The sequence below is a fragment of the Eleutherodactylus coqui genome, chromosome 9, assembly GCF_035609145.1.
Source record: "Eleutherodactylus coqui strain aEleCoq1 chromosome 9, aEleCoq1.hap1, whole genome shotgun sequence".
NCBI classification, from domain to species: domain Eukaryota; kingdom Metazoa; phylum Chordata; class Amphibia; order Anura; family Eleutherodactylidae; genus Eleutherodactylus; species Eleutherodactylus coqui.
The window spans coordinates 59,201,891-59,225,148 of record NC_089845.1 but is presented as its reverse complement, the minus strand read 5'-3'; the positions used below and the strand labels follow the sequence as shown (position 1 = coordinate 59,225,148).

The window sequence follows — 23,258 nt, the reverse complement described above, 5'->3', positions numbered from 1 at the left end:
AATAGGAAAAGCTAAAGGGTCCCAACTCAATTATTCAATTCTAAGCACAAAAGAATTAGCGCCCAAATTTTACGTACGTAATCTAATTCTCTCACTTCCTGATGTCATTTTATAGAAAGGATACGTCGCATGGTTGCCTCCGCGCAGTGCTTCCAGGGTAACGCAAAGAACCATGCAAAATGGTGAACATATTTTCCTCGGTATCTCTAAAGTAACGACGACTTCATAAGATTTTCCGTGTGAACACCAGATAAACACCAGTACCAAATTAACTCAGGCGAAGCCGGGTATGTCAGCTACTAATTATATATAATTAACCTAACATGCCATTCATACTGCACCTTGAATGCTGTAAACCCCTCTAAAACATGGCACAATTACATTTTTTTCCTATTTCATTCCACCTAGATTTTTTCTTCTCAATACATTTGGTGCAATAAGTGATACCAATGAAAAAATACATCTTGTCCTGCAAAAAGAACAAGCCATTACAGGAATGTGTCAGCAGAAGAAGAAAAAAATAAATTAAAAAAAGGTTGTTAAAAAAAAAAAAAAAAAAGTTATGGTTCTTAGGAGGGGAGGATGAAAAAAAACAAAACAAAAAAAGCACAAAAACAAAAATTGGCTAAATCCCCAGTGGGTTAAAAGGTGCACTAAAATGCAGAAAATAAACAATTGCTCAGAAGCCAATAAATATTGAGAAAAAAAAGAGATGTCTGAAATAAACTCCAGGACTTTGTAAAGTATGAACATTAAAAATCAAGGTTTCAGTTCTCGACTATTTTTCTGCCTTTTAAGGTCATACATACAAGTGGAGCAATCAGTTTATCAGGCAGAATGTAATAATACAAGGACATTTAGAAAAATATTGTTATATGAGAGGAGAAATCTGAACCTTGTACTGAATATCCTTTATAAAAGAGGTTCAACTCCTCCAAGTGAATCCTGATTTGCTGCAGGGATTAAATGTCATGATGACATAGAATGCCTAAATACTGCTGTATGAAATGCACTAGTACGTTAACTACAATAGCCCCGCTCCTCACAGGACCAGATGGGACCCCCTCCCCTTACCAGAGGCTCTTTTAAAAGCAATTTAGACATTTTCGTTTACATACATTTTGCACACAAATTTTTTTTATATTTTTCAAGTTCAACATTGAAGTCTATGAGGAAAAAAGCCATACGTAGAGCGGCCCAAACTTTTTTTCCTTTTAATTACGAAAAACACAGAAAAACTGTGGCTTAAAAATGTAGCCCTTTTTTGATTTTTGTTTTTTCCTGCCCACTTAAATCATTATTCTTGGTTGTCCATTAATATAGCCATCTGAGGGCTTGCTTTTTTGCAGTACAAGTTGTATTTTCCAATGGTATTAATATATAATAATGTACTGACAAACTTGAAAGGGGTTGTCCCACTTCTGGCCGCTTTGCTGCAGGAAGCACACAGCGCCGTACATTGTTCAGTGGCTCAGGCTGGTGTTGCAGATTGAGTCCCATTTAATTCAGTAGGACCCAGCATGCAGTACTAACCCAGGCCACTGTTTAGCATACAGAGCTGTCTGCTTCCTGCGGCAAAACTGCTAGAAGTGGGACATTCCTTTAAAAAAAACAAACAAAAAAACAGCGAGATGTAAGGGAAGATGGAGGGGTTTAGGGAGGGAAGGGAGGTCTACAGAAGTCCTACTGAAGAAATAGAGCGCAGCAGAACTAACCTGAAGAAATATGTGATACAATATATGTGGAAGTCATTACCTTGATTTTTCATTAATTCTTACTTTGGTATGTTTCATTTTGGAATCCCCCTGAGCGGGGTATATCTTTGGCTAATATACTGCTATATTTTGCCGAAAATTAATAAAATTATTTGAAACAACAACAACAAAAAAAAAAAAAAACATTCTGTGCAGTGAAATATTTAAAAAAGTGCAATTTCACTACCCTTGGGGGTGGGGTGTCTTGTTTCTACGGTGTACACACTGCAGCAAAAATGACAACTTTATTCTATGGGTCAGTACGATTACTACAATACCAAATTTACATAGCTTTCTTTTTTTAAACTGAACTATTTAAAAAAAATATAAAATATCTTTGAAAAAAATAAATGAAAAGTTCAGAGAATTAGCTTCACCACCGTCCCGCCTTTCCTCATTGAAAATAGTGCAGGGGGTGGAGAGGAGGCAGAGAGGGGGCGGGAGCTCAGAGCACTGCTCCCGGCTCTTCCATTCTCCCCCCCCCCTGCAGAGAGAGACGCCGTATATCGGCTGGGCGTGAAAACCTGGCCGATATACGGTCGTCTGAATCCAGCCTTAGTGATAGTAAAATACTGGCCAGTGTCAAAAATGCCGACAGACCCCTTTAACAATTTTTCTGTAAGATACTGGCATCTTGAATGGTACATCATTGTCATTTTTTTTTTTAAACACAAAAATACAGATAACTCAAGTCAAACCAATGCCGTCCTAGTCCGAGAAGCTCAGCTGTGACATGTTGGCAAATTATGTCCAAGTCAGCCAATATAGAATAAATGATGGGAACCCTAGATCACGAATCCCATTATCTCCAAGTCATGTCGAAGTCATTTATCCATCAGCTCAGAAAGGAGGACTTAGAATAATGTGGGGAGAATTTCTGTTCATAGAATTCCCAACTACATGTATTGGATCAACAGAGATGACCCTCGCTTTACATAGGACATATGAAAGAATAACTAGTTCGGTTAACTACGGCAGGGGTCCCCAACTCCAGTCCTCAGGGACCACCAACAGGTCATGTTTTCAGGATCTCCTATGGAAAGAACACCTGTGGCAATGTCTGAGGCACCAACAATAATTACATCACCTGTGCAATACTGAGGAAATCCTGAAAACATGACCTGTTGGCGGTCCCTGAGGACTGGAGTTGGGGAACACTGAACTACGGTGTGCTGGTATAGGCACCATACTTCTTTCCTGGGGTGATGAAGAATGGTACAATTTTTTGTGGTAATCTATAAAAAAAAATAAAAAAAAAAAAAAAGAAAACACCCCACCAAACTTGTGCCACTGTAGAAATCAAAGGCACACGGAGATACAATGTAGGACCACAGCATTCTATAGGTGCCCCTTTACAGATCTGGTCCACAACAGATCTGTAAAATAACCATAGGCATTAGAGATGAGCAAGCATACTCGCTAAGGACAATTACGCGATCGAGCATTGTCCTTAGCGAGTACCTGCCAGCTCGGAAGAAAAGGTTCGGGTGCCGGCGCGGGTGAGAGATGAGTTGCGGCAGTGAGCAGAGGAGAGCGGGGGGGGGAGCGAGGGAGAGATCTCCCCTCCGTTCCTCCCCGCTCTATTCCGCCGCTCCCTGCCCCCCGACGGCAGCCGAACCTTTTCTTCTGAGCGGGCAGGTACTCGCTGAGGGCAATGCTAGATCGAGTAATTGCCCTTAACGAGTATGCTCGCTCATCACTAATAGGCATAAGTCTCTGCATGCAGACAAGAGCGTACCCAACCTTTGTGCAAAAGCCAAGGCTCTCGCTTCAAATCAGTAACTGGAAACTACAGAAAAATAGCTAAAAGGTTTAAACCAGTGCCAGATGATGTCAGGGCTTGACAGCGTCTAAAGATGTCTAATTGCTATGTTTAAAAATGAATATGAACTGATGGTTGTGGTCATTAACAAAAGGGTTACAGGAAATACATTAGGGGAAAGTTTTCCTGAATCTTTGAACATTTTATTCCCATAATGATCTTTTCTGAGAAGTCATTCGGAACCGCACCTCCAGGTCTACACTTCTCCGTGTCCAGCAGCAATTTTCCATTTAAAGGGATTGTCTGAAACTTAAGAAATAAAGCCAGGCAATAAAAAAAACTGTATAAAAATATATATAAATATAACCCTCAGTGATCTCCTTTTAAATGTATAGTGAATGGCACATGGGCCACGTGTGAAAGCTTAGACACTCATTAGCCTTAACAGCCATCTGCATAAGGTGATGCGAAAAACGTATGTCACATGATCGCCGCAAAGCATCCAAGTTCGGACCTGTCAGGAAACAATGACCACACAATAGGATCTTAACTCACAACTATTTGTGCCCCCATTAATTTTCCCTATTGTAGGTGGCACATATTCCCTATTCCCTATATAGGAAAGGTTGTGAGACCCACAAATGATAATTCTTAAAGGGTTTTTTTCAGGGAGAATACTACTGATGACCTAACCTTAGGATAGGTCATTAATAGCTGATTGGCTGGGGTCCGTCGCTCGGGACCCCGACTGATACGCTGAGCGGGCGCATGCTGTCAGCAACACAAAGGTCGGAGCAGTGACCGTCCTCGGTGTAGTGGCCGACGCTTGTAAGTGCAGGCACGGCTCTCATTGAAATCAACGCAAGCTGTGCCTGCAGTTACAAGCGCCGGCCACTACACAGAGGTCAGTGCTGAGACGAACGCTGCTTCCATCCGACCTCTGTATTGGCTGTGCTGCACCTATGCACCCGCACAGCTCGGGGATAGGTCATCAATAGTAGTCTCCCTGGAAAACCACTTTAAAGGGGTTGTCCCGTGAAAGCAAGTGGGGTTATACACTTCTGTATGGCCATATTAATGCACTTTGTAATATACATCGTGCATTAACCGCTTAGTGACCAAGCCTGTTTGCACCTTAATGACCAGGCCAAATTTTGCAAATCTGACATGTGTCACTTTAACATGGAAAAACACCAGAAAGGTTTTGCATATCCAAGCGCTTCTGACATTGTTTTTTCGCCACATGTTGTGCTTCATTTAGGCGGAAAAAATAGACCAATAGAATTTGTGTTTATTAAAAGCGCCAAAATTTTGAAAAAAAATCGTCATTTTTTCACATTTCCAACTGCAATATCTCAAATATGTGCAAACATAATATAGAATTTTTTGCTAAGATTTATATTTCCATCCGTTTACTTTATTTTGGGCGCACATTGGAAAAACTTTAGGTTTTTTTTAACCATTTAGGAGACGTACAAATGTAACATTACTTTTCAGCATTTTGAGGAACACTTGGTTTTCCTACACCAAGCCAAGATTGGAAAGGCTCATAGGAGTCAAAATGATAGATACCCCCACAAGTGACCCCATTTTAAAAACTACACCCCTTAACGTATTCACTGAGGGGTGTTGAGTATTTTAACCCCACAGTTTTTTTTCAGGAGTCAATGCAATTTGAAAGAGAAAAACTAAAATTTCATATTTTTGCAAATATGTCATTTTAAAGACAGGACTTTTTTTCTATAATACACATGAAAATTAGGATTTGTACCCCAAAATGGATAGCCCCGTTTGTCCCGTGCTCAGAAACATACCCATTGTGGCCCTAGTATTACGTCTGTATGCACAATGGGGCCCAAAATGAAAGGAGCAACGGGTGGCTTTCGGAACAGAAATTTTGCTTGAAGGAGATTTAGTCCCCATTGCCCACTTGTAGAGCCCTTGAGTGACCAAAACGATGGAGAACCCCCACAAGTGACCCTATTTTGAAAAGTAGACCCCTTAACGAATTTATCTAGGGGTACGATGACTTTTTTTGACCCCACAGTTTTTGAATGAATCTAAGCCAAGCAGAAGGAAAAAAATTATGATTTTCATTTTTTTGGCAATTGTGTCAATTTAAAAACAGTTTTTTTTGTACAGTGTACATAGGAATGAAGACGTTCACCCCAAAATGGGTACCCCTGTTTGTCCAGTGTTCAGAAACATACCCATTGTGGCCCTAAACTACTTACAGGACACATGGCTAGGCCCATAATGGAGGGAATGCCCGCTGGATTTTTAGGGTACAACTGAATAAATTCCAGGCCCCACTGCCCACTTATACGGAAAATAAATTGACTTCCTAAAAATACTACCCCCCCCCCCCCCCCCCGCCATCCCCATTTTTTGGCATTCCCTAAATATTAGATAAAAGTAATAATATAAACTGTGTTTTATGTCCGAAGACAGGGGTAATTACGAAGGCTGGTTGGGATGGGCACATGGGGCAAGAAAACTGGGTATCCCCCACCCCCTCTCTTGCTTTTTTGGGGGTATTTCGTGACCTCAGCGGTGGGGATGGGGTGTAAAAAGTGGCGCTGTGAGGCTTTTGTAATCTTGCTGCGGTGCAGCGGTCTCACACAGAAGGCGCTCAAAAAGCTGCTCCTGGAACTGCATGAAGGCGAGCGTTCCCGGGGCTTCTTGTAAATTACGGATTACAGGTAGCGATCTAAATAATGCCGGGCTCTCACGGCCGTATGCAGAATCCGCTTACGGAGGCCCGCAGCGGATCCCAGCTGTGAGCCCGGCTGTGAGCCTGCGTACGGCCGCGTAATGTACTGCGCATAACTGCCTACTCACACAGGCGGTCATGCGCAGTACACTGTTTTTTCTTTATATTTCCCGCGCCGTCGCTTAGAGATGACCCGGGTACCCGCAGCCCGTTCACAATGTGTTTACACATGGGGTGCGAGTATATCCGCAGTCAGTCATAGAGCACAATGGGCTCTAGGTCGCGGATATCCGCGGTAAAATATAGCATGCCGTGTTCTGTTTCTGCGAGTGGATTACGCAATTTCGACCCGCTAATTGGAGGGAATTGTGTAATCCAATGCATGCGATTGATCTGTGGATTACCGCTGATCAAGCGCATGCAGAACCCGTAATTCCTCTCCGGTCATGTGTGACCGGCCTAATGTTAGATCGCTACTTTATCACGTGACCGGGGACCGCTCAGCGAGGCCACCGGTCACTGCTCCAAGCACTCAGCGACCGTTAGTCGCTGGGAGCAAGGAGATTTAAAATTTCCTGGGCTCCCCGGCTCCTGCGAAAAAGTCCTGCATTTTGCCGTCGCATGCGCAGCAGCCGGAAGGGTCCATGGAGGATAATCGCATCTGGATTCAAATGCGGAAGCCTCCGAGAAGATGTTTCATCTCCTCTCACCGATCGCATCAGTGAGGGGAGATGAAACTTCCACTTTTTAAAGAATTTACGTGATCGCCATTATGCATTGGATAACGGCGATCACGTGACCAGTAACAGCATACTGCGGCTCCCCGTGACATCTCCAGGCTCTTGGCTACCTTTGGTAGCCAGCAGCAGGGAGATTTTAAATTTCTTGGGCAATCTTTCACTTTTGCACATGCGTCCACCATCATGCTGACGGGCGCATGCGCAGAAGCTGGGGTAAGGTCCACGGATCAACATCCCACCAGGGAACAAATCCGGGACCTTGGGTACGTAAGATCCATAAGGGGAGATGAAACTTTAACTTTTTAAACTTTTTTTTTAACTTTTAACTTTTTTTTTTTTTGACTTTATATGATCACCGTTATCCGATGGATAACGGTGATCGTATGACTGGAAACCGCATACAGCGGTCCCCAGTCATATCTCCCTGCACTCGGCTATCTGTGACAGCCGGGTGCAGGGAGATTTTGAATTTGCCGGGCTCGCCGGCCTTCTGCGCATGCGCGCCACATCGGCACATCGCAGAAGCCAGCGGATGGTCCTGTCACCGGCCGGAGGACACGGAGGAAGGGGGGGTGAGTATTTTCACCTTCCCTCATGGATCCGATCCATGAGGGGAGGTGAAGCTTATCTTTTTTTTACTTTTTTCTCAACTTTTCCGCGATCACCGTTATCCATTGTATAACGGCGATCGCGGTCCCCGCTGACATCTCCTGCCTCCCGGCTACCTACAGGAGCCGGGAGCCAGGAGATTTTAAAATTCCCGGGCCGCCAGGCCTTCTGCGCATGCGGCTGATGTAATGCCGCCTGGCGCGCGTGCGCAGAACGCCGGCTTGGGACCCAGAGGACCAGGAGAGCGGGGAGCAGCGTGCCGGACCTCGGTAAGTAATTTCAGTTGCCCGGATGGATCGGATCCATCCGGGCAGCTGAATCTAACTTTTTTCAAACTTTTATTTACTTTTTTGCCATCGGCGCTATCCATTGGGGGGGGATGTATATTACAAAGTGTATATTACAAAGTGCATTAATATGGCCATACAGAAGTGTATAACCCCACTTGCTTTCACGGGACAACCCCTTTAAGTCTACCCAAAAGATGTGATTAATGAATTATCATAGGATGTCTGATCACTTGGTACTTTTACATCAGGTAATCAGGTGCAACATCTTGTTTGTACAATTGCCCCGTGAAAAAGACCCTTATAGATGACCTATCATGTCAGCGAGGTTGGATGCTCAGCTTTGCAGTCACGGCACCGCTGACTATTGCAGCCTCTATCTTGTTGATGATCACCTCTCCTCAGATTCAGCTCCTGGTGCTCTGAACGGGTCTAGTGGGAGCTTACGGTCAATCCAATCTCAAGTCATCCAGTGGGGGCTGTCTGATAGGTTCCATTCCCAAAGCTTTGAACCTAAGCAGAGCAAATATGGGAAAATGCTGGGGTGGAGGAGAGAATATGCACGAAAAAGGCTACTGTGGACCATGAGGACATGGTAGCTTTTCTTTAAAACCTCTGTGACCAGTTTGAGCCACAAGGACCAAACAACTTTATTTTTAGTTCTTTTTATTTTTTCAAATCACCACATTCCAGGAGCCATAAATCGAGAGCGGGCTTTTTGCAGTATGAGATTTATTTTTAAAAGCACTTTGGGGCACATTTCCCATGTCCTATAAAAAGGGTTGAATTTTTTTTTCCATCCCCCTTTAACCCTTTGCAATCCAATTTTCAATTTAGAGTTTGCTAGGGGGCTTTCTCTTTCGGCCATTATACAACAGCGCCATCTGTTGGCTAGAGCCAGTACTGCGGTATAGGACACGCTGGAGAGGCTCCCAACAACAGAGCGGCCAGTAATATACAGTAAGAATACCCTGCCGGACATCTTCCGACGTCAGAGCTGTACAGCCTTCAATCAAAATGTCTTCAGACGTCAGACAGTGGATTGGAAAGGGTTAATTCCCCCCTACCCAAGCTTTATTATCACAGTGCTCACTGTGCAGAATAACAAATTTATTCTCCAAGTCAATAGGTTTATAGCAGTGCCCAATTTATACAGTATGTTTTACCCTTTTTGCATAGTTAAAAAAAGTTTGCTGGTGCATTTTAAAACCTATAACTTTAAAATTCTTTTATCAATGGAGCCCAGAAAGTTTTTTTTGAGAGAAAACTTCTAAACTTCCATTGACACCATTCTGGGGTATATAAAACTTTTTGACACCTTTTTTTCTTTTTAAACTACTTTTTGGCTGGGTTAAAAAAAATTCACTTCCATGGGACTGAAGGCGTTCTGCTTGGTACTCCCTGTAGACAGTAAATGGAGGGGGGTGATCACGCATGCGGACCACCGCTCCATTTACTGGGAAGGGCGCCGGTCTCCAGCTCCCATCCATCATATACTTATCACCTATGTGGTAAAAATAGGTTTGTCCATGTCTCGTGTGTTTTAATATACAATTTCTATAGCTCTGAGCATTTACGGATGGGGTGTTGGCTATGGTCGGTGAACAGAGGGGTGTTATACTTTACTTTTTTTATATTGTATAGCCACGGGGTCCTTTTGTATAATAGCTTCCTTCTGTATCCGTGCACTTCTGTAGATTCCTTAGAATATATTTCCTAGAAAGCCATCTACCAAAATAAAAGTCCCTCAAGTATCCACATCCTTATGGTCTGATGTGATAGAGCAAAGCAGTAAGGCAGCAGGAAGACTCCGTTTTTTGCTATTTATACGTCTGCGATTAATTGAGGTTCTGTAATATAATTTTATACAGACAGATGATACTGTGCTACCCCCAGGTCATAAATCATTTCCAGGATTAACTTTGTCATTTGTCTTTGTACCATTGGCGATTTGTAAATATCTACGTAGAGAACAAAAGTGCGATCCATAACTCGCCAGCTATATTAAGACATTGGAAAGTGAAATGACAGGATCAAAAAATCTCCTCTTGTTCTTTTTCAAAATCAGCATGAGCCTTGGAGAATGGCCAGAGCCGTAGTCATTTCTGCCAAGTGCAGCTAAGATACTGCTCTTCTGCACAGATTCCCCACGGTAAAGTGCATGCTTTTTAACCCAAAGTGAAAAAATTACAAGAATGTGATTAAAAAAAATACATTACAAAAGGTGCATTGAATCTACTACTAAGACGAAACATTTCTTAAAGTTGTATCACAATTGACTTCTGTATCCATAGTAAAGGTGATAAAAGTTTGATCGGGGGGGGGGGCTTGGGGGAGGAAGTCACAAAGCGGAGACCCATCAATCCCAAGAATGGGGGTCCCAGTGCCCCTTTCTCCTCCTCATTGCATTCCCTACAGTGAGGAGGAGACTGAATGGAGCAGTAGTGTTGCTCCAGTCAGCTTCAGACGATTTCCGTCAGCAACATTGAAATGAATGGAGTGATGCCACGCATGTACAATCACTGCTCCATTCAGTCTCTATGACACTGCGGGAAGGTGCAGAGAGACTCCTCTGATCAGACTTATCTATCCCCTAGATAGGTGACAAGTCGATTGTGCTACAACGCCTTTAACCCTTTCCAATGCAATTTTGGATTCAGGGTTTCCTAAAACGCTTTCTCTTTTTGCTAATATACAACGGTGCCATCTGCTGGCTAAAGCCAGTGTGTGTGCGCGCCAGAGAGGCTTTGACAGCGGAGTGGCTGGCAATAGATGGTAAGAATACCCTGTCGGACGTCTACTGACATTGGAGCTGTACAAGCTGCAATCAGAATGTAATAAGATGTCAAACAGTGGATTGGAAAGGGTAAAATGTCATAATTATGTTCATAATATTTTTGTTTTAAATCACTAAGTGCAGCATGTACAATATAAAAAGAAAAAGTTATGGCATAAAGTAGACTTTTAGCTGGTGGAAAAAAAAATAGCAGCTGCCATTGCAGCCAATAGAAAGCAGTTTAAGGATGGGATAATTCATATGTAGACCAGAGGTGGCTGGGCATAAGGGTGCCTTTACACAGGAGGATAATCGTTTAATGTAAAAGCACGTTAACAATACAGTTCAGAACAATGTAGTGTTAGGGCCCACTTCCACCCCCTCCTCTCTGGGCTGAATGTGAATTTTCCCTTCTAGAACTGCTTTACACTGGCAGCAACCTTTTTATACTATTCCTGGTCAAGCCGAGAAGAGTATACCATTTCTTTCCTAAAAAAATAATTCTGTGACTCTGGAATGCTGTAGGGTCCTGAAAAACTCAGTAAAAAGACACACTTTTCTAAGCATTTTTTTTTACATACTCTAAATACCCATGGGGGTGCACTTTAAGTTAGAAGGTGAACTTATTTGAGTTACTTATATTAAAAGTGATACTATACCCTTCAAGTATCCTGCGGCTGGCTGCATGTAAACAATTCAGCAATGTATTACGCAGTACACTGCCTCCCCCTTACCACAGCCTTGTACGGCATCCATGGGATCTCATCACATGGCTCATAACAGTAATAGATCTGCCACTTAACAAATATAGCATCAGCTCTAGTGGATTAATAATTGTACTAGTGCAATATTTAAAAAAAGAAAACTAAAAATGCTCCTAAAGGCAAGGTAATTCTGAGAAGTTCCCTGCTTACTAATTGCATAAGCATCACAGTATTACCTAAAGCTACTTGAAGTTCAGGAATATCAATCTGTCCAATTAGGAAGCATAACCGTTTGTGAATCAATTTCACCTGCTTTGGTGTAAATGTAAAGGACAAGAAGTGTACTGGAGAGGCAACAGCAAGACAAGCCCAAAAAGCAAATGGTTTTGACAGAAGTTGGCCAAACACAATGCCTCTCTCCTTATCCTTCCCGATTATCCTCTAGTTTTGCTAGTGTCCGTGCCACTAACGGTAGCATGAGGTGGTACCTGAAGCCCAATCAGGTTGTACTGGTAGTCCTACTCCTCCAGGACGGCAAATCTGTAAATCACAAGAAAGTTTGATGTGTCTGCCAGCACAGTCTCAAGAGAATGGAGTAGATACTGGGACACAGACGAGTGCACGAGAAGAGTTGGATAGGGTTGTAGAGGGGCGTCAAAGCATCAGAAATTGTATATTTTCCTTTGTGTGAGGAGGAAGTGGAGGAGCACTGCCAGAGTCCTAAAAAAATACTCCCAGCAGGCTACTAATATGCATGTTTCTGACCCAACTGTCAAAAACAGACCCCATGAGGGTGCCATAGGGGCTTGATGTACTGCAGTGGGACCTGTACTCACAACCCAGTACCATGCAGCTTGATCGGCATTCGCCAAAGAACACCAGAATTGACATGTCTACCACTGGCACCTCATTCTCTTCAAAGAGGAGAACAGATTCATGCTGAGCAAATGTGAAAGTCTGGAGATGCAGTGAAGAATATTACCAGCTTGACAGTGGGTCAGTGGAGGGTTGCACAACCTTCCATGTGATACCCAACAGCAGTCGTGGTAGTGGGGGCTAACAGAATGAAATCCCCAAAGCGACTGAGACCTGGGTTCCTTCCCAATACAGGAAATTGCCCGACCTCCTGTTGCCAATTCTGGGATGATAAAGGTATTGATACCATCTACTGCCCCTCACTTTCCCAGACAAGAATCCAACTTCTTGGACATTCTGACATTCAAAGTAGCATTACAAATTGTCCAGGAGCTCACAAATGCCCTAATCCAGATCTCGGAGGAGAACCTTCAGGACCCAGTTCATCAGTAGCATGTTCAGACATATAATGTGACTGTAGTGTGTTGGCCCCCATATGAGTTGCTGGGATGAAATTCACTGTAAACTGATTAGACGATTTGGGGTCCAGTCCTCAACTGGTTGATCATTTTGGTTCTCACCGACTGTTCGTACGTCATTTTATGCTCGATGAACTATTTATATCAGTAAAGATTTTCAACTTGACTATTTCATTCATCGAAATCCGAAGTGCTCCCTTAAGTTTTTTTGCATTCTCCATGTTAGTTTAAAAGCGTACATAAGAAAGCCATCGACCTTGTTCAGTAATCCTACCAAGTAATGCAGTAACGGACTACCTGATATAGAGGGTATGTTTCATAAATCCCAGTAGGACAATTCATATGAAATCACAAAAACAAAATTTCACCAAGGATTATGTTTTAAAACCCACAAGGGTTTATAGCCTTGTAAAAAAAACTCACTTTGGTCGTAATTTCTGTGCAAGGTTCAGGACGTCCTATATTAGATTAAGCACAGTCATTACACGGGCCGTGCATGAAATGGAATCCATAAGAAAGAAATAACCACACTTCAGAGATGCACACATTCCCAGGTTAGTAATAATTTTAACCATGATTTGTAAATGAAAGCTCTCCCACAGCTTTGCTTCCTGTAATTGATGTACAATAATAATTTCCTATACAAGAGGGAAATCATGAACAGAGAAATGAGATCTCACAACAGAAGCTTCTTTTTTTTTAAAGAAATTGTGTCACGGCCAGTAAAAGTTGGTGATAAAAGTCAAGATGAATAATTCTCGCGGAACTGCTGTCAGATTATATACATTAACACAGTTTGAGGACCACAGAGGTCTTCATTCAATAACCATCACATTCCTCTCCACACATTCCGGTGGTTCACGAGGTTGGAACATCTACGAAAGCTCACATTTCAGTGTGTGCAGATCATACCACCATGCAACAGACCACATCATTGATAATCAGGATATCTGACAAGCTTGTTATCAAGTATTAGATCTTGGTCAGAAGATACTCTCGGAGTAATGATATACTTTCTAGAGCGGAGAAGCAAGCCCCATTACCACTTCTCCTGGTGCTCCTTGCACAGGCTTCCCTTGTACCTTCTGGTACCACTAGCGCTTTTGGGTTTATCCTCCAGTACCTAGAGTGATGTCTTACCCAGCTTGACTAATGAAGGGGCCTATACCGAAAAACGTAACCACTGGTTATAATTAATTAAAAGAGAAGTTAGATAATTTTTTCCCCACTGTCTGTCGAAATTCATTGGAGTGCAGTGCCGAAACACCAGTATTGTTTTTCCACTCACTGGACTTGACCAACAATTGGTGAATCTGGTGGGCAGTGCCAACCTAGTGAAAGTTGTTTCACACATGTTCACACTTTTCTCTTTTCAGCTCCTTGAGGTTTCTGAGCTCTGGACTTATGACTGGGCCCCAGATCCTTAAATACACTGGGTTTGCTCCACTCTTCCACCCCTTCTTTACCTCCTTGTCCTCTCTACGGACCCTTTTTTCCACAGGGTACTGGAACAAGCATACTTTCAAGAGCAGCAGTTTTTCTAATTGTGAGGGGCATTAGTAGAAGACAAAAACAAATATGGGTTGAAGGCTTTCTTCACACGGGCAACAAAGCTACAAAATTGCATGTATGTGAAGCCCTTTGGGTTCCTTCACACAATGTTTTGTAGCATACAACAACCAGACACAAAAACCTTGTGGACCCGGCGATATATCAGCGACTTGTAAGGTTTTGTTAAAGGACAATTACTCGATTGAGCATTGTACTTAGCGAGTACCTGCCCGCTCGGAAGAAAAGGTTCGGCTGCCGGCGCGGGTGAGCGGTGAGTTGCGGCAGTGAGCAGGGGAAAAGGGGGGGGGGGAGAAAGAGAGAGATCTCCCCTCCGGTCCTCCCTGCTCTCCCCCGCCGCTCCCCGCCCGCCGAATCTTTTCTTCCGAGAGGGCAGGTACTCGCTAAGGGCAATGCTCGATCGAGTAATTGTCCTTAGCGAGTATGCTCGCTCATCTCTATTCCTCAGTTGCATCGCATGAAAACACAATTTGCATGCCGTGCGATGCAACTTTGACAATAGGAAATCCTACTGTCAAATCCTAAACTAAGTGCTAGCTGAAGGAAAAAAATAATAAAACAAAGCCACATACATCACCTTAGAAGCACTATCCGATGCTGCTGTAGCTTCCTCTCGGCCCCCAACACGGTTTCTCTTCTGACCGGGAATTGAAAACTTCCTACACTCCTAGAAGCGCTGACTGTGATTGTCTGATGCTTAGCCAATCACAGCCAGCACTCAATGAACCAATCACATCCATTCATCGAGCGCTGGCTGTGATTGGCTAAGCATCAATAATAGCCACCGCTTCCTGGAGGTGGGGCTTTTTCAATTCCCGGACAGAAGAGATGAAGATGATGACTGCCGTCGACCGAAAAGCTGCAGTGGAACCCAGGACAGCGCTTCTAAGTGATATATACTTTTTTTTCCAGCAGCTACAGCATATTTTCGGGGTAGGGCTTATATTTCAAGATCGACAAAGGTTTATGCCCTATAGTTGGGCCATGTCATGAAGGATTTTTTTCCCCCTTATATGGGGAAAATTGGCTTCTACCTCATTGAGGTTTTTTACCTTCTTCTGGATCAACATTGGGAGTTAATAGGCTGAACTGGATAGACAGATGTCTTTTCAGCCTAACATACTATGATACTTCGTAAAAGGCATTGCTGTGTGTGTAGACTTTTTGGAAAACGTACAAGTTTTATTGAGTTTTGCAAATTTTTTTAAAATTCCCAATTTAGGGATTACAATAAAATAACAGAATAAATCGATATAGAAGAGAAAACACTGTCAAAGTGTTGGACATAGCAGCAAAGAATACAGTCCAACAGTGGAACACACAAAGAAAAACCATGAAATGTAGACTTTTCATATCCCCACCACACAAACTTTCCTGGTGGTATGTACTATGCACATACATAAAGACAAGCCTTTAAAATGTTTTTATTGCTCCAATGGAGCAAAAATAGACAACTTTTCAAATAAAATATTCCAATATCACTTGGGCCTTCTTGCTTTTTTGTACTTGTTAAAAACAGATAACACACAGATGCAGTACAGATGTAAAAATATGAACACACACAAACCACATACAACAGGCACTCTGTGAAAATGGTGCATTTTTTAATGAAAATTGCATACACCCATGTCAATGAGCCCTAAGGCTGGAATCTAACACCCAGTTTTTGTGGCAGTCCGCAATGCCGTTTTTGTTTATATGAAAAGAGAAGACTTCTAATTCTTTCCTTTATACTTTTCATTGCTTTTCGGTCTATGGCTTTAGCTCAAAAAAAAAAGTATCAACAACAGATTGAAACTTTACACATGACTGCAGGGTCAGACTACACACAGAGTCAGCCGTGTTGGTTTCTACGGATGTGCATAGGTCTGTATATAAATGCTGCGGTGCATCACTAAATCAAGACCATTTGCAACGTTGCTTTTATTTTTCCATTTCGTATAATGAGGAATTATCTCGGTTGCAATACCCATTTAAAGGGGCCTCAACATGGACCGATCTGATGTCCATTATGAGAAAACCCTTGTAAAAACAAAGTTTTGCATCCACAAAGTCAAGATTCAATCCCCTGAAAGTTTTTAGAAAAAGTTTTAAGTATGGAATAGATTTCCAACACGTCAACATATTGTAAGGCACAGGATTGCTCTCAAAAGATGGAATCCTCCTCCGCGTTTTTCCCCCATGTCCAAAGGTTTTATCAGGCTTTCATCAAAAGGAATCCCTGGGTGTAGTTGCACAATAGCACTGATGAAATCTACTGAAATTCAGACCAGTAGGTCTCCGTTTCGGCATGTTTGAGGCTTTTTATGGCATTTTTTGCTTGAACAGTCTACCACATTATTCTTTCCATCACGAAATATCAGAAACCAATGGAAACCTACTGAAAAAAAATAGATCCATTGATCTCTATTTCAGCGGATTTCATTAGTGGCAGTGTTTACATCGATTGTTACAATTTTTGGATTTTAGACATAAAGCCTGATAGAACCCTTGGACGTAGAGTTAAATGAGACGTGAACAGGCCCTCCGTGAATAGTCCTCCAAACAATGCTAAAGAGGCCAATGAGTAAAACAAACCTGCTCAAGGTGAAACTCAAGATCTGCCGTATATTTGAACAAAGGCAATCTCTCTATTAATCATAGTTGCCTTTGTCTTCCCAACTCCGGCTAATTAAAGCTTTCTGAAAAAGACTCAAGCGACTTGAAAGATGGAAGGTCAGATTAAGGATTAATGTTCCCTGGTGGCGTTCTAAAAGTCTGTTTTTGAATGTGCTGGTTATGATTTGCTCACATATGCAAATATCTTAAATTCACTTTGAATATGCAGTTCATTTAGAACTGAGGGCATTGCTAGACAATTCAATAAAGCTTTTATCAAAGGGAAAACTAAATGTTTGCTCCGCCACTTACAACTCATTAAAGTATTTCAACAAAAAGCACAGTTTTCAAAAAGATCTTTAAGAAATTACATGACTTTACTTTGACGTTTGCATTTAGGTTATCGTGACTGTTCTAGAATAGAGCTGTCAACTGGTGGATACCAGAAGAAAGGCCTTTTGACTGCCAGTTCCTGGGTCAGCTCAATGAAATTCATTAGAAAATATTTTATAAAGAACTCAGCGGGTCCAATCTGAAGTAATGTCAAAAGAATAAACTGGAACATGGTTAAAAGAGTTGTCATATTTTCACTTTAAATATGCTCCACACTGTTTGAATCACGACAGTTTAATTTCCCATTTCAATAACTGCGCTTTAAGGGGTTTTCTGGGTCATGAAAAATTTTAAAAAGTTTATAAAAAGGGCTGAAAATGAAATAGAATTGAATATTCCTCTATCCCAGCAGCTTCCCATCCACAGCAGCAGCGGGCAAGTACAATGAACGCTAGCTGACCGCCTGCCGCCTATGCCGGGTTCCGCGCGGCAGGCTCCGGGGCTGCAGTGCTGGACAGCAAGCTGTCAGGATAGGGGAGTATACAATTTTTCTTTACTTTAAACCCTTTTTTCCCCACATTTACCAGAAAACCCTTTTGGGTGATCATTTGTTCAGCATTTAACTGATCATATATCTAACAAATTTCATCTAAAATAATTTCACCAGCAGTGGATTATTTAAAAATGGTAAAGAACTTATGACTGTCACAGATCCCTTTCCCCTTTTTTTTCCAAAGCATCATAAAAATATATTCAAACTGAAAGATAAAAAAAAAAAATGAAAAGTACAGGTATGGAGGCTCTAGTATCCTGTTGTACCACCACTAGCTTGGATACAATATGTGATACGGGTGGGCATGGAGGTTCTAGTACCCTGTTGTACCACCACTAGCTTGGACACAAGATGTGATACGGGTGGGCATTGAGGTTCTAGTACCCTATTGTACCACCACTAGCTTGGATACAAGATGTGATACGGGTGGGCATGGAGGTTCTAGTACCCTGCTCTACCACCACTAGCTTGGATACAAGATGTGATACGGGTGGGCATGGAGGTTCTAGTACCCTGCTCTACCACCACTAGCTTGGATACAAGAAGTGATACGGGTGGGTATGGAGGCTCTAGTACCCTGTTGTACCACCACTAGCTTGGATACAAGATGTGATACGGGCAGCTATGGAGGCTCTAGTACCCTGTTGTACCACCACTAGCTTGGATACAAGATGTGATACGAGCGGGCATGGAGGTTCTAGTACCCTGTTGTACCACCACTAGCTTGGATACAAGATGTGATACAGGTGGGCATGGAGGTTCTAGTACCCTGTTGTACCACCACTAGCCTGGATACAAGATGTGATATGGGTGGGCTTGGAGGCTCTAGTACCCTGTTGTACCGATCTAGCACCCTGTTGTACCGACTCTAGCTTGGCTACAAGATGTGATATGTGCAAGTATGAAGGCATACATGTTCCGTATAGTATCCTTTGGCATATCCGTCCACATTTGATGAAACTGAACCTTTCGATGGTGCAAACTCATAGGCTGTTGGAGTTTGCACCAGCCCAGATGATCCCATACATGTTCTATTGGTGATAAATCTGGCAACGTGGCAGGACTCAGAAGTGTGACAATGCTGTGGAGACATTCCTGTGACATCCTTGAGTGTGCGGCAGAGCATTATTCTGCTGGAAGCCGCCATGAGAGGGACGGATGTGACAGCAGGATGTCCTGGATATATCTCTGAGCTGTTATTCTCCCCTGTACCACTACTAGAATGTTGTATGCGATGGCCCCACAAACCATTATACCAGCAGGGGGGAGCAGTGTGCCGCTCCGTAGCAAAGGCAGGATTAAGGCGCTGACCCCCAAGCTATCCAGACATGAACAAGGCAGTTGTCAATGCCCAAAGTACACCTGGATTAATTGCTGAAGAGAACCCGGTTCCACTCCATAGCATCAAATTTTGTGGTTTCCACTACAAACAGAGAAGATGGTGGGTGTCAAAGCCAGTACATGTAATGGGCGACATGAGACCAAATCCAGCCAAGCACCTGGAAATGGTTCTAGCAGACGGAGGGGTGTAACAATGGTGCCACCTGCCTCTGGATGACAGACAACGAAATCGTTTGAGTTGCTTGCACTTTTCAGACAATCAGATGATCCTTTCTACTGTTGGTCTGTAGAGGGCGTCCTGATCCCGGTCGCCCTATGGGCATGCCCTCACGCATGCACTGGTCCCAACACCTCCTAACAGTCTGGTAAGAACAGCCCAGGTGGGGGTCGATTCATCAATACGACCATCCAGCTTCTCAAATTCCGATAATGCGCCCCTCTCAGACTCTTAAACTAGGTGAAATTTCTTCAATTGTTTTGAAGAAGCGTCAAGTGGTCAAAAAAACTACACAATATGCAAAAGATGTCCACTACACACAAATAGCCTCTGAGACCCTTTTTTTAGGCCAATGGTTGAACCACTTTTAGGGCCTCAGATGGCAAAACAGTTTATCTAATCAAACCCATTTACACGCAAAGATAATCTTTCAAATAAACTGAAGATTTAGCAATCTTTTTGTTTAAAGTGTTAATGGCCATTAACACTATTATCTTCAGTTGCATGTAAAAGAGCCTCCAGGAGCTGTTTGCAGAGCCCAGCATGTGATTACTCACACGCCCAGCTGCGCACACAGCTGCATTGTTCTCCTCACAGCTGCCGGCGGTTTACAATGTTATCTGCCGACTCCCCGTGGAGATAACAGCCTGCGGTCTACTGACAGATAAATGTGTTTGCTTTACCTCCAGTAGCTGAACGATAGATTTTAAGTTCACCTTAAAGGAGATGTCCCGCGCCGAAACGGGTTTTTTTTTTTTTAAACCCCCCCCCCCGTTCGGCGCGAGACAACCCCGATGCAGGGGTTAAAAAAACCACCCGCACAGCGCTTACCTGAATCCCGGCGGTCCGGTGACTTCAATACTTACCGCTGAAGATGGCCGCCGGGATCCTCTATCTTCGTGGACCGCAGCTCTTCTGTGCGGTCCACTGCCGATTCCAGCCTCCTGATTGGCTGGAATCGGCACGTGACGGGGCGGAGCTACACGGAGCTACACGGAGCCCCATAGAGAACAGCAGAAGACCCGGACTGCGCAAGCGCGGCTAATTTGGCCATCGGAGGCCAAAAATTAGTCGGCACCATGGAGACGAGGACGCTAGCAACGGAGCAGGTAAGTAAAAAACTTTTTATAACTTCTGTATGGCTCATAATTAATGCACAATGTATATTACAAAGTGCATTATTATGGCCATACAGAAGTGTATAACCCCACTTGCTGCCTCGGGACATCTCCTTTAAAATCTTCGTTCAATCAAAAAGTGCGCGATGCCCGCGTTTACATGTAACGATTATCACTGATTTTTGGTCGTTTGAACGAATTTTGAGCGATAATCGGTACATTTAAACGGGCCTTTAGATATACCTGCATGCTGAGTTTTGCAGCAGAACGACAAATCCTTCTAGGTGCTTGTTTTTATTTTGACAGTGTAGTTTTAGTAGGCTGTATACTAACTTCCAGAAGAATCAATAGGAAGCAACCCAATAGGTTAGGTGCCAGCAGCAAGTTTCTAGGTGGATTAACTACCTGTCTCCTGAGATTTGTCCAGCCCTGCTACTCCGACATAATGACATTCACAAACCCACAGAATCTTTACTTTTCTGAAAATTCCCATACCACAGCCTCAGAACCCATTCTACAACATCAGGGTACGTTTCCCAATACTCAGTGGATTACACACACACTTTTAGTAAAAGGTCTTCTGTCCAAGTGAACATTTTAAGAGCACCGCTGCCTTCTCATACATGCAGGTTACACGTCTTTCTATCAGGTGTCGCTAGCGGCTGCATGATTGTCAATACTGAAATTAACCCTTTTCAATCTAATTTGTATCCTGGTTTTCCTAGGGGGCTTACTCTTTTTCTGCCGTTGTACAACGGTGCTATATGCTGGCTAAAGCCAGTACTGCATGAGGTGACACATTGGATAGGTTCCGACAGCAGAGAAGCTGGCAATATGCAGTAAGAGAACCCCGACGGACGTCTTCCAACATCGGAGCTGTATAGCTTTAAATCATATGGTCTTAAGACGTTAGACAGTACATTGGAAAGGGTTAATAGTTGTAAATGGCCTAAAAGTTTGCTGGGGGTGTCGGAAGCCAGACTCATGGTGACCATCGATTACTACGGCAGTTTCTTACAATGAATGAAGTTGTACATAACTATATTATTAAGCTGATTTTACACCACTTACCTCATTCCTTCGGTTGAGTTATTCTGGTGATTCCTATAAAGCTGTGGAACTCCAAGCATAGCTTCAGTAAACACTGCAAGAAAGCCCAGGGCTTCTACATAGAGCACAGAGTCCAAAGATAGGTAGGTGATGTACCCGGTCACAGCAGTGAATGCCAGCACACACTGCACATAGTCCATGAATCTGCTCCAGTGCCAGAAGAAGTTCAGATCAAAGTCTACAAAAATACAAAAAACACATTAAGGTTTTTGAAAATACCTGTGTCTACAGTAGACCAGCATGCTGATAGCCATTTGTTCAAACTTTCAAAGAAAAAAAAATTCAGAGGCCAGTGGATCAAAAAAAAAAAAAAAAAGACTATAGGTGGTACCTTTCTCATACCACTGTTGTGTGGGTTAACAGAAGAACTGCCAATAGTATGGCACATGACCACTGAGGCCACTGATTAGTTGCAGTGATCACATGCTGGCAGCTTGGAAACCGCAAACCAGCAGGGACCACCGGGGCATCTTCAGTTCTTCTATCTGTGCACCACCTACTTCACTACTCTGATGGGTGCAACTTATATATAAAAGTTTCCAGGAAAAATCATAACTCCCTGCAAAAGTTTAAGATGAAGACTGAAAGTATTCCTTTAAATAAATGCCTTCCCTTGAATGTCAATTTTTTTTTCAACCCAAATGCGAAAAGTTTAGTTACCTACTGCTCCAAGTCCCCTGTACAGACAGAGTCAAATGATAAAATACTGTATGCCTGCAGCCATCACATGGAAACTCTAAAGAATACTGCATAAACCTTAAAATCAATAAGACAGTACGTAGCAAGCGCAAGCCAATAGACCTACAGCTAAATGGTAACACTATGTAGGGAATTTGCAGCCTGAAAAACTGGACACCAACCACTGTCAGGCCGGCGGCACACGAACGAGTTGGATTTTGCATGCGGGAGCCCGCAGCTGAATCAGACTCTGTCCCCGGCGACCCTGCATACCTTCGCTTTTCTGCATTGTGGATGAGCATGGACGCTCACCGTTGGTCATGCACAGTACAGATTTTTAAAATATATTATTGCGCTGTCGCGGGTAACCGCGACGTATCTGCAATGTCAATTGCGGATAGGCTGCAGGTCAGACGGCTTCCATTGACTTCAATGGAAGCAGTCCGTGCGTAGTCCGCACAACAATAGAGCATGCTGTGATTTTATATCTGCTTGCTGTGATTTTAAATCTGAGCGGATATGCGAATATTCTTTTCGGAATTCAGCAATTGAAATCTGGTCGTGCGAGACTGGCCTTAGGGAGTATTCAGACAGGGCAGATGAGATGCGGTTAAAACTGCATCAAAATGTGCACCTGAGAACCAGCACTACACAATCAGAGCTCCTTTATCATACTACCACCAAGACCCTCTTCACATAGCCACGATTTGAGAACCAAGGGGTATCTATCGAAGCAGCAACTATCTGCAATATCTCATGATTTGTGTATCTTTTGTTTGTTTTTTCTTTGAAAAGTTTCATTTTTCTGATGTTCAAAAAGTTTTCCTAAACCCAAAATAAAGACTTTATATAAAAAAAGAAAAGTGCACCTGAGAAACTACATCTGGTTTTGCAGTGTTCTGATGCGTTCACTACGCTGTGGGATTCAATCAAGGGGTTCCATTACAAGCTGCTGATGGAACCCTCAAAAAGGAAACTGCTCACACAATGGAAACCAATTCAATGTGGCTGCAGTTTTTACTTCGCCGCATCAAAAACCCCAGCACAATGGCATTTTAATGG

The 23,258-nt window shown here is 43.0% G+C and overlaps 1 protein-coding gene across 2 annotated transcripts in view; it reads right to left on the bottom strand.

Moving 5' to 3' along the window:
* Positions 1-23,258, bottom strand: part of SLC66A2 (solute carrier family 66 member 2) — a 76,892-nt gene that overhangs the window by 14,004 nt on the left and 39,630 nt on the right. For both annotated transcript variants that reach the window (XM_066579456.1, XM_066579455.1), the window contains one exon: positions 21,480-21,696. In XM_066579456.1, the coding sequence (XP_066435553.1) occupies positions 21,480-21,696 (217 nt within the window). The remainder of the gene's footprint in view (positions 1-21,479; positions 21,697-23,258) is intronic.